Here is a 15,278-nt window from a genome sequence, read left to right as displayed (position 1 = left end):
TCTTTTCTCAGTTGATGGAAGCTTCTGACTTTCTTTATCCTTTAAGGAATATTCTGCAACTAATTTTGAATTTTTAGTAATTATACTTAAAAGTCCTTGTTTTTCTAAGCAAATTAACATCTAAGAAAACCTTTTGTTGTAACTAATACTAGAGCATTAATTTTGCCCCAGGGTATTGAATTTTCACCTTAAAATTTTAATAATTTTTTTTTTCTGGTCTTTTTGAGACAGGGTCTTCCTGTAGCCCCAGCTGCCCTGGAACTCACTATGTAGACCAGGCTGGCCTCGAACTCACAGAGATCCGCCTGCCTCTGCCTCCCGAGTGCTGGGATTAAAGGTCTGTGCCACCACGCCCGGCCAATATTTTTTTAAAAAACTGATGGGCTGGAGGGATAGCTCAGCCGTTAAAGGCTAAGGCTAACAACCAAAGCGTAAAAAAAAACTAATTGATCAAACGTCTTGTCTGCTCAAAATTTCCCTCATCACCAGCCCTTCCACAAGGAAAGGTGGGCCACTGAGAACCACTGAGCCGCTTCCCTCTTATACATGTAGGAGACTAAACCTCAGGCTTAGGACTGAGCTCAGGCCCATCCCCAAGTATTTGAAAGTACAGTCCCATCTGCCCCTGGGAGTCACTCCCCAGAACATACATGTCAACCAGGGGCCAGTAAAATGGCTCAACAGATAAAGGTGCTTGCCTAGAAACGTGAGGACCTTAGTTCGATGCTCTGAACCCACATGGTGGAGAGAACTGACACTTGCAAGCTGTCCTCTGACTTCTACACCTGTGTGTGTAACCCGGGCCTATGCCTAGTAAAATTAGTTTTCCGGGGACCCGACCAACCCAAACAAGAACTTCGAAAGGAATGACAAGCAGCCAACCGCCAAAGTCCCCCACACAATGCTTGTTGTAGCCATGGAAACGTCCGTTTTCACTGGTTGACGCTGCTGGCTTCTTGGCGCAGGTCCCTTCTGGGTAATGCAGTACCTACGGGACCAACTCCAGAGAAGTGGACACAGTGCAGGGATGGAGATGGAGAATCAGTCTCCAGGGAGTTCAGCGGACTCAGGAGGAGACTGTCCTGATTGAAGATGCGCAAGTATTTCCCACTTGTGAATGGTTCTATTTTCAGAAATAGTGTGTGAGCGGGGGTGGGGGGGAACGCGGGACGGGTAGGGGGCTGGAGAGATGGCTCAGTGGTTAAGGGCACTGGCTACTCTTGCAGAGGACCCAGCTTCTATTCCCACCACCCACATGTTAGCTAACAACCGTCTGTAACTCCACTTCCAGGGGGATTACACCATCTTCTAACTTCTGTAGGCTTTTCACAACATGGGTACACTTAGACATATGAAGACAAGTAAACGATGGACAATACACTCATAAACATAAAAAATAATGCTTTTTTTTAAAAATTGAAATGGGGGGGACATGGTGGCACGCTCTTTAATCCAAGATCTGCAGGGGCAGAGGTAGGTTAACCTCTCTGATTTCCAGGCCAACTTGGGCTACACAGTGATACCTTGTGTTAAAAAAACAAAAGAAAAAAAACGGGGGAATGCTGGGGGATGTTGGCTTATTGATCTGAGGCCTTTGCCTGCTGAACAGGCACCAGCTGGATACTTGAACAGAGAAAAGGCAAAAATTAGACCAGGTTAGCCTCCATCTCACAGAGCTCTGCCTGCCTCTGCCTCCCGAGTGGTGGGATTAAAGATTTGCACCACGGTGGCCGGCCCCACCGTTGACTTTTACATTGATCATCTTTATGCAAGAGAAATTTGGGGCTTTATACATGATTCCACCCAGTAAACCTCTTCAGCGGGGTCCTGAAGACACTCAGGAAAGCCTGGGGTAGCAGCTACTCAAGGAAATGGAAATACTAGCGCATCTATAATCAGGATCGTCTCTGCAGGAATATGAAGTCCATGGGTACCGCTCCTCCAACGCCCATTTTAGCAGTACTTCTCGCAAGTCTAATACCATAGGAACTCTGTTATCCAGAAGGAAGTGCTTGAAGACTCAGCCAATGAAAAGGGGCGTTTCCATGGCTACCAAAAAAAAAGCGTTGGGTGGGACTTGGGTCAACGCCTGCAGTGATTCTTCTTTGTAGGTCAGGTCCATGGAGCTTCATACCTCTCTGGCCAGGGCACGAAGGCGGAACGGAGGGAGGCTTTGTCCTCGGGCACTGAGCTGGGTCTGAAGTCTAGAGCCCCTAGTGACCCGCTGCAGGTCTGGGGTGGGGACAGCCGCGGCCTTGAGCCCAGTCTGATGACAGCAACTGTCATGAGTGCCTCGGATTTCGGGCCCACCCAAGTCCCTTAGAGCAGTGAGAGCTGACCTAGAGCCCGCCACACAGGGCCCCACAGGGAGACATTCGGGGACGAAATTTTTTTTTGCTGGCCTGTAACTCACTATGTAGACCAGGCTGGCCTCGAACTCGGAGATCCCCCTGCCTCTGCATCCCGAGTGCTGCGATTAAAGGCACGCCGGGCTGAAATTCTTTTTGCCCTGTGTGTGCTCTGGTTCGATGCCATCTGAACTTCAGGGTCTGCTGGGCTGTGACCTCCAAAGGCTTGGGGAGAGGGAAACGGCTCAATGCTCCCAAGCAAGCTAAGCTTTATTTACAAAGGCTCTGGTGGAAGATTGGAACCTAGGCCCATTTCTCAGTTTCCAAGCCTCCAGGCATATAATCTGCCAAGAGTGGGCACTCATGGGGATAGAAACAAGACCTGAGTCTCCTTAAATCCAGTATGCTAAGCCAGAAGGCTGGAGGGTGTGGAGCTTAGACAAGGCTGGAAAGAAGTGTTCAGATCTCAGATGGACTTTACAGTTGAGCAGACAGGACATCCTGAGCTACATACATATAGGCATGAATGAGCTTGGAAGGGGCCCTTCAAGTGTTTTTGTTTGTTCTGACCATGTGAAAGGATAGAGGTAGGGAAGGTTATGCAGGGAGCAAGTTTCAGGGAGATAAGATGGGCTTTGGCTGTGGTGATTCTGAGAGTCTGAAAATGATTCACCGAGGCAGCTTGCACACTCACATCTGGACTTCTGGGAAAGGATCTCACCTTTAGACAACTGAAGGGCTGTCAACAGAGGCCTGAACAAAGCCTGGGCTTGTTCTTAGGAAACAGAATCTTAAGATTTGTTTTGTTTTGTATTGTTGTTTAAAGACTAATTCATGTCTTTTATTTACAATTTGTGTATTCATTTTATGTGCATGAGTCTTCTGCCTCCATGTATGTAAGTGCCCCTGTGTCGAAGAGTGCCCAAGGAGGCCAGAAGATGGCCTTGGATCCCCTGCCTGGAACTTAAAGATGGTTGTTAGCTACCATGTTGAGAACTGAACCCCAGTCCTCTACAAGAGCATTCACTGAGCAACTTCTCTATTCCACCCCCCACTTTTTTGGGGTCTTTTTGAGACAGGGTCTTCCTATAGCCCCAACTAGCCTGGAAATCACTATGTAGACCAGGCTGGCCTTGAACTAGCAGAGATCTGCCAGCCCCTGCCTCCCGAGTGCTGGGATTAAAGGCATATGCCACCACTCCCAGCAATGTGCCAATTAAAAAAAAAAATTTTTATTTTATGTGTCCGAGTGGATTTCTTGCAGGTGCATAAGTGCACCCTTACCATGTAATACCCGTGGAGGTCAGAAAAGGGTGTCTGATATCCCCTGGACTGGAGTTACAGACAGTTGTTAGCTGCCATGTGGGTGCTGGGAATGAAACCTGAATCTGCCAAGAGCAGCCAGTGCTCTTAACTGCTGAGACATCGTTCCAGACCTCCTTTTTTTTACTTTTTTGTTGTTTTTGTTATAGTTTGGTTTTGTTTTTTTGTTGTTGTTGTTGGGATAGAGTGTTCCTGTAGCCCAGCTGGCCGAGAACTTGCTTTGTAAACGAGGCTAGCGTCCAACTCCCTGAGATCCACCTGCCTCTGTCTCCCTATCACCAAAATCAAAGGAGGATGTCACCACAGTCCAAAAGGTTTTTTTTTTTTTTTTTTTTTTTTTTTTTTTTTTTTTCTGATGCAGGTGGACTCTTAAATGAACAAGGAAGGACAGATGGACCTAAAGGATATGGCTACTGGCTACTGTCTGCAGGGTTAGCAGTTTAGAGTGGAAGGATTCTGGATGGAGATCTGGGTGACGGGCTTACAGATTGGACTCAGCAGCAGGCCTTCCTGTGGAGAAAAGAAAGGTCAGCCTGCTTCACCTCATTTCCTCACGAGAGAGGATGATCACCCGCCTCTACAGAGGACCCTCTAACAAATTTCCTCTTATGGGGTGTATACTATGCAACTGTCTGAAACCCAGAAGCTGCCTCCTGAGGTCCAGGCTCTGTGTTCATTAAGTTTTAATTTTACCTAATAGGTACATGTCTCTTTAGTAGTCAACATTTATACATAACCAGAGGCAATTAATATGTGTGAATAAGGGCTGGAGAGATGGCTCAGCAGTTATGAGCATTGGCTCCATTTCCAGGGCAGCCATCGCCCTCTTATGTCATCCTTGGGCATTGCACACACAGATACACCTACATGCAAGCATGAAAAGATTTTAATTAATGAAAAAATTTTAAGCCAGGAGTGGTGGAGCATGTCTTTAATCCCAGCACTCAGGAGGCAGAGGCAGGCAGATCTCTGTGAGTTCAAGGCCAGCCTGGTCTACATAGGGAGTTCCAGGGCAGCTGGGGCTAAAGGGGGACACTGTCTCAAAAAGACAAAAAAAAAAAAAAAAAAAAATTTAAGATGCAATTTTTGTTCTAGCAAATTGAGCCTATTTTTGATTTTATAGCTTTCTTTAATCTTAAAAGCAGAGAAAATCAAAGTATTTTATTATTTTTCCTTTTTCTAAACAGCCTCTGTAATTATCTTGAAATTCAGTAATGTTTATTTATTTATGAGCCAATTTTTTTTTTTTTTACCAGGGTCTCAGCATGGAGCCTTGGCTAACCTAGAACTCATAGAGATCCACCTGTTTGCCTCTCGAGTTCTGGGATTAAAGTTGTGCACCACCACACCTGGCTCATGAACCTTTTAATGTATCTTTTTAAAAATTAATTTAGTTTTATGTGTGTAAAGCCTGCATCTATGTAGTACACGTATGTTGTGCAATGCCCACAGAGGCCAGAAAATGGAGTCGGATCCCTTAGAACTGGAGTCATACATGGTTGTCAACCTCCATGTGGGTGCTGGGATTTGAACCCAGGTCTTCTGCAAGAGCAGCCAGTGCTCTTAACTCCTGAGCCATCTCTCCAGGCTGCATTTGATGTATCTTAATACCAGCCTTTACACCCTCACTTGCATTTCTTTGAAAAACGTTTCACAAACTTCACAAATATTTCTGTCAGGCACTTTTAAAAAATATTTTTTTTTATTATTTTATGTGTATGAGTGTATTGCCTGTAGACTTTTAAAAAATCTGTGATACACCTTTCCTTCACACTAACCTGATTCTCACAAGCATTACAATCGATATTCACGTGAGAAGTTGGTGGAGAACCAAGTGTTTGGCATTGATTTCTTCACTATTTGTCCTTCACTAGTGTGCTGTTTAGTCTGCATACTGTGTCTGTCATTTCCTTTACTGCTCATCTCTAGCTCCATCCTGTTGCTGTCAGGTAGAACACTGGGACATTTACCAATTTTTCTATTTTGGAGGACTTGATTTCCGTGTCAATATGGTGTCTACTGTAGAGAATCTTCGATGAGCTGCAGAGTAGCGTGGGGAGGGCATATTATTTTTTTTTTACCCGCTTGGGCTTTTTGAGACAGGGTCTCCCTGTAGCCCCAGCTATCTTGGAACTATGTAGACCAGGATGGCCTTGAACTCACAGAGATCCGCCTGCCTCTGCCTCCTAAATGTTAAGATTAAGGGAATGTACCAACATGCTCAGGTCAGACCCTGTTTTTCAAAAGAAAGAAAAAAATGGCTGAAGAGATGGTTCAGCCATTGAGAGCACTGGCTGCTCTTGCCGAGGATCAGGTTCAATTCCCATAACTGACAAGGCAGCTAACAACTATCTGTAAGTCCAGTTCTAAGGTATCCAGGGCTCCCTTCATATCTCCTCAGGTATTGCATGACACAGGTGCACTTACATACATCAGGGCGTAACACTCATACACATAAAATAATAAATATTTTAAAAACAGAAACACTACTGATGATAGAGGAAGACCCTGTCTCAAAAACACCAAAAGAACACAAAAAAACACTAATACATAAAAAATAAAATTAAAACAATTATACCTACTAGAAAACCTCTGGGAACTGACAGCAAAAATCCTGCTGTTCCAACATGGCAAACTGATGAGAAGTCTCAGTTGCTGGCTGTCTCACAAAGGCTACTCTCAAAACTTCTGTTTTAGGTCAGGTCTACTCCAAAGGCTGAACAAAGCTGGTCAGTGGCTGAAGCTTTTCTACATTCCCTGCATTCATAAACATATCTGGGTTGTTACTGTTGCTAGTGAGAGCAGACCTTTGCTCAAAGGCTTTCCCATGATCAATCAGTGCCTGTGTGACTCATTCCAGCACTGGGATGTCTCTGGGGCTAAAGATGGAAGAACGGGCAGAGGATCTCCAAACTGAAGCACTGAAGCATTTTGTGCAGTGGACACTCTGCTGGGGAATTACATTAGACAACTACGGTATTGTCCGTGTTCACTGCACTCACAATGCATCCATCACCTGGGAATCTTCCAGTGTCTATAAAGGCCAGAAGTGCTAGGAAAACCATTCCCGCATTCCCTGAGCTCAAAAGACTTTGCTGCAGTGTGAACTCTCTGATGTTAAATGAGGCTGGATGTTCAGGAAAGACTCCCACACTCATTGCTGTCCTCTGCTATGAACATTGTTTGTGTGTTTTGTAAGGGAAGAGTTTTTGGTAAAAGATTTCCCACATTCACTGCACTCATAAGGCTTTTCCCCAGTATGAATTCGCCTATGACTTCGAAGGCCACAGTTTTCCCTAAATGCTTTTCCACACTCACTGCACTCATAAGGTTTTTCTCCAGTATGAATTCGCCAGTGACTTATAAGGCTGTATTTCTGCCTAAATACTTTCCCACACTCACTGCACTCATAAGGTTTTTCTCCAGTATGAATTCGCCAATGACTTATAAGGCTGGGTTTTGTCATATAAACTTTCCCACATTCACTGCACTTATAGGGAGTTTCCCCAGTGTGAACTTGGAAATAATGACTTTTAAGGGTGGGTCTGTACCTAAATGATTCCTCACATTCAGGGCACTTAAAAGGCTTCTCACCAGTGTGAACAACTAAGTGTTCCTTGAGATGAGAATTTCGGAAAAATGATTTCCCACATTTTTCACATTTATAACGCCTTTCTCCAGTGTGGATTCTGCGATGGTGAATGAGTATAGAGTGATACTTGAAACCCTGTCCACATGCAGTGCATCTAAAAGGATTTTTTTCAGTGTGGACTTTGCAGTGTTGAATGAGGTCACTATTGCAACTAAAAGATTTCCGACATTCGGTACACATGTAAGGCTTGTGAATTGTTTGGTGCGCCAGAAAGTTAGATTTATGTTTAAATCGTCTTCCACATTCACTGCATTCATAAGACTTTTCTCCCGGGTGTAGTGTCTGGTGCTGAGTAAGTACAGAATTCTGACTAAAGGTTTTCCCACCGTCACTGCATTGGTAGTTGCTGTTCCCACTGGGACAGGCCTCTCCACTGTTAGAGTTCCTGGATGACTTCCCGACCCCACGAGTCAGCTCATGCCTAAGACCTGGGCTGGGATGCACGTCCATCCCATTGTTCCTGCTTCGTAAATTCTTCAACTGGCGTTTTGTGCCATTCTTCTTTACAGAGATCCTGGCCTCTTCTATTTGTAAGGGCTTCTCACCACGTCTCAGCTTTTGGTGCTGGGGAATGGCTGCACCGAGTCCTTCATCTGTAGAAATACTCTGCACAGCAGGTGCATTTTCAGCCTCCACTCCATTCCAACAACCTGAGTAAGAGAAATGCTGATGAAGGGAATGGAGACTTTGGTGTGGAAGCACATGCTAGAGACGAGGATGGGAGATTTGTCAGGATGAAGGGGTCAGGTGAGAGCAGGAAGGACACACTGCAGTGCTGCATCTACCAAGACCACAGACCAGAGGTCTCATGAGGAGTGGCATAGCCCTGGTTCAGAAATACTACAGATCCTCCTCGTACCTGTCCACATAGCTGGAGTCATGATTCCCAGTGCCTGGATGAAGGGCTCTCCCCACAGCTCCAGATGACTGATTTCTTGGGTTCCAGAAGGTACAAGTCCTATGAGAAAGGTAGGACAGGTGAACAACCTACACTAGAAAAACAGAGACCCAACCATGACAGTCCTTAGAAGAGAAAACCAATGGAAAGCTCCTCAAAGGAGTGTGACCGAGAAAAACCATGAAATAGTGACCACATCAGTGGCACCATTCTACCGCAGGCAGAAGAAATGCATGTCAATGGGGGGGAAAGGCCAGTGCCTGGGAAGTGCCGTGTGTTTCTAGTGTCACCAGACTACGGAAAGGGCAGCAAGCTCAGCTCTATGACGGTGATTAAAACATTCCTTGCCCCAGGCTGCTTCCCACCTGCCTTTGCTGTACTTGAGAGGGAACGTGGTGGGTGCCCGACCAGGAATACCACCTTTATTTTCTATTCCAGGACACTAAGGAAAGAATCAGTGACCATGGGCTGGATGTGGGAAGGGCACACCCACCTCTAGGAAAAGAGAAGCCAAGCCTACCCCCATGTTCTCCCACACAGTAGGCGGCCCTTACCCACAGAGGCCATGAGCGAGAAGTTCTCCAGCATCACACTGCGGTACAGCAGTCTCTGAGAGGCATCCAGCAGTGTCCATTCCGCCTTTGAGAAGCAGACAGCCACGTCCTTAAAGGTCACACAGCCCTGTCACAATGGGGAGAGCTGAGGTCCTAAGAAACCCCTTCCCTGGGTCTCCTGCTACCACAGTCACTCACGCTTAGCTTTCTCCCTCCAAGGCCCTGGAGCCACTGCAACAGTGTCTCCTCAAGGTCCCCCTGACCGCTGTGTTCAGCACTCAACAACAGAAGGCCCATGGACAGATGGGAGACCATCTAAGCTGGACATCTGACTGGAAAGCCCCTCCCTGTCCTTACAGATAATTCACATGCAGTCAGACCTCTGACACAACCACAAGAGGGTTCCTCTACTCTTATGCACCTGGACCATGGCACGGGACGCCATCTCTGCACGCTCCCTTCCCACAGCACTCTTTGTACTGCGGATCCCTTTCCATCTCTGTAAACACCCAGCTCCTCCAGCTGGTGTTCTAGCCCTATGTCCTGTCTTCCTCTCTTTCCACCAGACAAAACGCACACCTGAGGTTTTCTGAGCATTCCGATCCAGCTTCACTTCCAGAATTTCCTAATGTTCATCACTGGAAATTTTTTTTTTTTTTTGGATATAGGGTCTCCCACTAGCCGCATCCAACCCTAGAACTTGCTTTGTAGACCAGGCTTTCTTCAGTCTTACAGAGATCCAAATGCTTCTGCCACCCAAGTGCTGGGATTAAAGGCGTGTGCCACCACACCTGCCATTGGTTGCCATAGAATCCCCGCTATGTACTCAGGTAGGGGTTGAGACCTTAGCAAACCTGAGAGTACCAAGATCCAGCCTCACCGTCATAGTGATCATCCCCAAATAGCCCCATGCCCAGGCCCCTACTAATGGGGACAATGCAAAGCATTGTCTAGCAGTGTCTAGATCTGACCTCCCTGTGGTGTTAAGCTCCCGGAAATTGCTGGATGCCCAACCTGCATTGGGACCAGGTGAAGCCCCAGGTCTAGACCTCTGTGCCCTTAGCAGACTGTCTGAGAGGGCCCAGATCAGGTCTCCTGTGGTGGTGAAGTCTCCAAAATCACACAATGTCCAGCCTCCTGTACTGGGACCAAGTGAACCCACCCACTTTACAATGTCCTAGAACTCTCTGCCCACTGTACGGGCCCAGACCACAGCAAACTACCTGAGACTGCCTGGATCCAGCCTCTGTGTGGTGCTGAGCTTCCCTAATCCTGCCATGCCCAACCCCCTAATTGGGACCATGTGAGACGCCATTTCGCTTCGCCAGGGCTAGAACTCTCTGCCCTACAGTAGGGGATGAGACCTTAACAGATTGCTTGGGGGGCCAAAATCGGGCCTCCCCTTAGCAAAATTCACAAATTATTCTTTGAGTGTCTGATAGTAGGCATCCAGAGGTCAGAGTGAGCCTGAATGTATCTTACTGGAGTCTGAATTGGGCCTCTGTGGGAGCTCCTGAGTAGCTGATATGAAGTAATCAGTTCCTTCCAATATAAAATCTGAGAGAACTGAAACCTAGACCAACCACCTTTACATACCCAATAAGAACACAGCCAAGGCTCACCAATGATACAAACAGAAGCAGGCTTCAACAAAGGAAAGCATGTGTTTCATATATGAATCAGAAACAGAAAAAGAAATCCACATGCCAAAAAGGCAATGGAAAAACAGTAATGTGAAAAACCAAAACCACATGTTCCCACCAGTCCTATAGAAGAGTTCTACAAGGAGAACCCCCTAGAGGTAACCCAGGACACAGAATTTAAAAGGACAATCATAAACAATTCCAAGCATTCTATCAGACCACAATGCAATAAGCTTACAATCAACACAAGAAGTCCTACGAACTACACAACCTCATGGAGACTGAACAACACACTCCGGAATGATGAGTGGGTCAAAGGAGAAATTAGAAGGCAATAAAAGTATTCTTGGAATTCAAAGGAAAGGACAATACAACACAACAAAACCTCTGGGACACTTTAAGAGCAGTCATAGAGGGAAGGAGGCCTACATTAAAAAATCAGAAAGAGCACAAATAAATGACTTAACATTCCAACACAAGTCTCTGGAAAGGCAAGGACAAATGAAACCCAAACCCGGCAGAGGAGAAGAAATAGCAAAAATCAGAGAAAAAATTAATGAAATAGAAAGAAAACAATACAGAGATTCAACGAATCTAAGAGCTGGTTCTTCGAAAAGCTAAACAAGATAGACAGACTCTTAGCCCAGTTAACCAAAAGAAAGAAAGAGCAAATCCAAATCAACAAAATCAGAGAAGAAAGGGAAATCATCACAAAAGAAACCCAAGAGATCCAGAGCATTATAAGGGGATACTTTAAAAACCTATATTCTATTAAAAGAAATGGATGGATATCTAAAATCATGGGAACCACCAAAGCTAAACCAAGAAAAGATCAACACTTTAAACAGGCCCATAATATGATAAGGAAATGGAAACAGTAATACAAATCTGCAGACTAAAAAAAGCCAGGGCCCAGATGGATTTACAGCAGAATTCTACCAGACATTTAAAGAAGATTTGCAGGGCTGAAGAGATGGCTCAGAGGTTAAGAACACTGGTTGTTCTTGCAGAAGACCTGGGTTCAAATCCCAGAAGCCACATGGCAGCTAACAACTGTCTGTAACTTCAATTCCAGGGGCTCTGACAGCCTCTTTTTGTCCTCAGCAGGCACTGCAAGACACGGGTGCACTTACCTACATGCAGGCAATACACACACATAAAAATATAAAAAATAAATATTTAAAAAAGATTTGCAATCAATACTAGTTAAACATTCAAAAAGATAGAGAACTCCTAAATTCCTTCTGTGATACTCTAATACCAAAACCAGCTAAAGACACAACCAACAAAGTAAACTATAGACCAATATCCTAATGCACTTGGATGCAAAAATTCTCAACAAAATACATGCAAATACCATAAAAACACACATCAAAAAGATCATCCACCATGATCAAGTGGTTTTATTCCAGAGATGCCGGGATGGTTCAACATATGCAAGTCAATAAACATCATGAATCATATAAATGGACTCAAAGACAAAATCACATGGTCATCTCAATAGATGCAGAAAAGGCCATTGACAAAATTCAGGATGGATTCATGATAAAAGCACTAAAGGGAATTGGACAGGAGGGAACATACCTCAACATAATTAAAGCTATATACAACAAACCCACAGCCAACATTGTTCTAAATGGGAGAAAAACTGGAAGCATTCCCATTAAAATCAGGAACCAGACAAGGATATCCACTATCTCCACTCCTTTTCAACATAGTGCTTGAAACTCTTGCTAGAGCAATAAGACAGGAGAATGAAATTAAAGGAGTACTAATTGGAAGAGGTCAAATTATCACTTTTTGCAGACGATACAATACTATACATAAGAGATCCCCAAAGTTCCACCAGAAAACTTCTAGAACTGATCAACACTTTCAGTATAGTGGCAGGTTATGAAATCAAGCTACAAAAATCAGTAGCCTTTATATATACAAATAACAAGCAATTGGAGGAGTAGAGGCAAATGTTCCCATTCACAACTGCCGGGAAAAAAAAAAAAAAAAGAAAAAAAAGTATCTTGGAATAAATCTGACCAAAGACACCAAAGATCTCTACAATGAAAATTTTAAATTGTTAAAGAGATTGAGAAAGACACCAGGAGATGGAAGGACCTCCCATACTCATGGATTGGAAGAAATAATATTCTGAAAATGACCATCCTATCAAAAAGCAATATATAGATTCAATGCAATCCCAATCAAAATCCCCATGACTTTAATACTTCACAAAATTAGAAGAAACCATCCTTAAATTCATATGGATGCACAAAAGACCCTGGATAGCCAAAGCAACCCTGAGCACAAAGAGCAACGCTGTGGGGATTACTATGCCAAACTAACTACAGAGCTATACTCAAAAAAACAACATGGTACTGGCATAAAAATAGACACAGCGATCAATTGAACATAAGTGAAGACCCAAACCTGAGTACACGCAATTTCAGTCACCTGCTATTTGACAAAGGTGCCAAGAAACAATAGAGGAAGGACAGCATCTTCAACAAAAGATGCTGGCAAAATTTCATCTCCATCTACAGAAGAACGAAACTAGAGTCTTATGTTTTACCTTGCACAAAACTCAACTCCAAATGCATTAAAGACTTCAATGTGAAACAGGAAACTCTGAAACTGATAGAAGAAAACATTGGTAGTACCCTACAAGATATAGGTGTAGGAAAGGACTTCCTAAATCAGACAGGATGTGCAGGAATTAAGGTGAACAGTCAAGTCAACACATGGAACATCATTAAAGTAAAAAGCTTCTAAACAGCAAAAGAAACAAAGTGAAGAGAAAACCCAGAGTGGGAAAAACCTTCACCAGTGACACAGCTGACAGAGGTTTGACATCCTGAATATATAAAGAACTCAGAAAACAATCAAGAAAACACATGACCCAATGAAAAGATGGGCTAAAGATCTAAACAGAGAGTTCTCTAAGGAAGAAATAAAGATGCTAAGAAACATCTTAAAACGTGTTCAACATTGTTAGTAATTAGGGAAATGCAAATTAAAGCCACCTTAAGATTTTATTTAACCCCAGTCAGACTGGCTAAGATCAAGAGAACAAATGATTCCAAATGCTGTCGAGGATGTGGAGAAAGGGGAACATTCACTGCTGATGGGATTGCAAACTTATGTAATCCCTATGGAAAGCAGAGTGGAGAACTCTTAAACTAAACATGAATGTACCATATGACCCAGTTATACCACTCCTTGGCATATACCCAAAGGACTCATCCTATTGAAGAGACACTTGTAAAACTATCATAGTTGCTACTCTTTTGACAATAGCTGAGAGATGGAAGCAACCTAAGTGCTCCTCACATGACCAATAATTACCAAAATGTGGTACATTTACACAATGGAGTTCAGCTCTGTAGTAAAGAAAGATGAGATAATGAAATCTGAAGGTAAATGGACAGATCTAGAAAATGTTATACTAAGTGAAGTAACAGACTCAGAAAAACAAATGACGTACATTTTCCCTCATGTGTGGATCCTAGCACCAAATCCTTATAAGAGAGTACATATCCTGATGTAAGTGGAGGAACCAGGAAAATGGAAGGGAACCAGGGAGGTAAAGGGAAAGGAACCTGAAAGAGAATAGTAGGAGACAGGTGTTACTAAGGGAGAAATGTCTGATACTGTGAGCCTAGCCAAATACACATAGCTAGAGAGGTCATAGATCTTAGAGAAAACCTCAAGAAAACCTCCGTAGACAAATGTAACTTCTTACTATGTGCAAAATATGTACCCTTAAATTTATAGACAAGTATCACAGTCACCATCCATCAAAGAAGCTTCTTTTTCAAGAGACAGAGATAACTACAGCGTCCCATGACTGGTCACACACAGAGATTGCCAGTGAATTAATGCATCGCTCAGTTCTCCTCAATGAAGCTCCTCATGCAACAGAGGGCCAGGAAAGCCATAGGTCACAAAGGGCTAAAACTCAGAGTAAGAGTCTGCAGAGTGCGGGTCCTTGGACAGGACTCCTATGTCAAAACCCACCCACCCAGGGCTCAGGGACCATTGCGGAAGAGGGGGCAGAAAGGTTGTAAGAGTCAGGGAGGACGTGCATGACCACATGGAAATAGTCCTACAAGCTCTTGGGTCTCTTCTCATACAAACTTACAGCAATGGTGTCAGCATGCACAAGACCCATGCAAACTTAAGCAGACAAACACCCAGCACAGAACTGTGGAAATGAGCAGCAGGCCCCAAACTTAGTCAAAGAATTATTGGCAGCTGATTAACTGCTGGGTGAGGAAGAGCTGATCTTAAAGAGAGGGACTCTAGATAAGCTGACTAGATCCCGGTGTATGAACTTGCACTGAGGGACATCTGGGGATACTAACTTTACATGATAGGCCTTAACACAAAAGACAGAATGTATGAACTCCAATGGAAGGAGGGAGGGTACTTTGGAAGGGTGCCAAAGGGGAAGGATGTATAAAGATGACTTTCTGTATGAAATAAACAAAAATTCAATAAAAAATTAAAAAATAAACCTACAAGCTAGGTGTGGTGGTGCACACCTTTAGTCCCAACACTCAGGAGGCAGACGAAGGCCAGCCAGGTCTACATAGCAAGTTTCAGACCAGCTCTGGGAGCCCCTATCTCAAAAGGACCAAAAAACAAAATGAAATAAAATAAACCTACACGCTTTTGCCATTTATACTGAATATTTTCTCTGTGTAAAATTTGATGTCGGTTTCACAGGAATTAAAGCTTAAGGTTAAAAAAAATTAATTATCCTGCAAAAACATTTTTAAAAAAATCAAGATCCAAAATAAAGCTGCCTCTGCCTTTCCACTGAGCCTGAACATGTTCATAGCACCTGGTATATAGATTACACTT

General features: G+C 44.0%; 1 protein-coding gene across 5 annotated transcripts in view; it reads right to left on the bottom strand.

Annotated features, from left to right (window-relative positions):
* Nucleotides 1-4,038: 4,038 nt before the first annotated feature.
* The window catches only part of LOC103725483 (zinc finger protein 773-like), a 16,991-nt gene continuing 5,751 nt past the window's right edge, over nucleotides 4,039-15,278 (bottom strand). For 2 of the 5 annotated variants that reach the window (XM_029558497.1, XM_029558499.1), the window contains exons 2-4: nucleotides 8,776-8,902; nucleotides 8,183-8,281; nucleotides 5,427-7,973 (exon numbers count right to left, since the gene is read on the bottom strand). In XM_029558497.1, the coding sequence (XP_029414357.1) occupies nucleotides 6,826-7,973; nucleotides 8,183-8,281; nucleotides 8,776-8,902 (1,374 nt within the window). In that variant the 3' untranslated portion in view covers nucleotides 5,427-6,825. Of the gene's footprint in view, nucleotides 4,182-5,426; nucleotides 7,974-8,182; nucleotides 8,282-8,775; nucleotides 8,903-15,278 lie in introns of those variants that run through there. The other 3 variants (XM_029558498.1, XM_029558500.1, XM_029558501.1) reach the window with 2 other exon arrangements.

This window comes from Nannospalax galili, unplaced genomic scaffold (assembly GCF_000622305.1).
Source record: "Nannospalax galili isolate Female #2095 unplaced genomic scaffold, S.galili_v1.0 scaffold649, whole genome shotgun sequence".
Classification (NCBI taxonomy): Eukaryota; Metazoa; Chordata; class Mammalia; order Rodentia; family Spalacidae; genus Nannospalax; species Nannospalax galili.
This window is presented reverse-complemented; position numbering and strand designations above follow the sequence as displayed.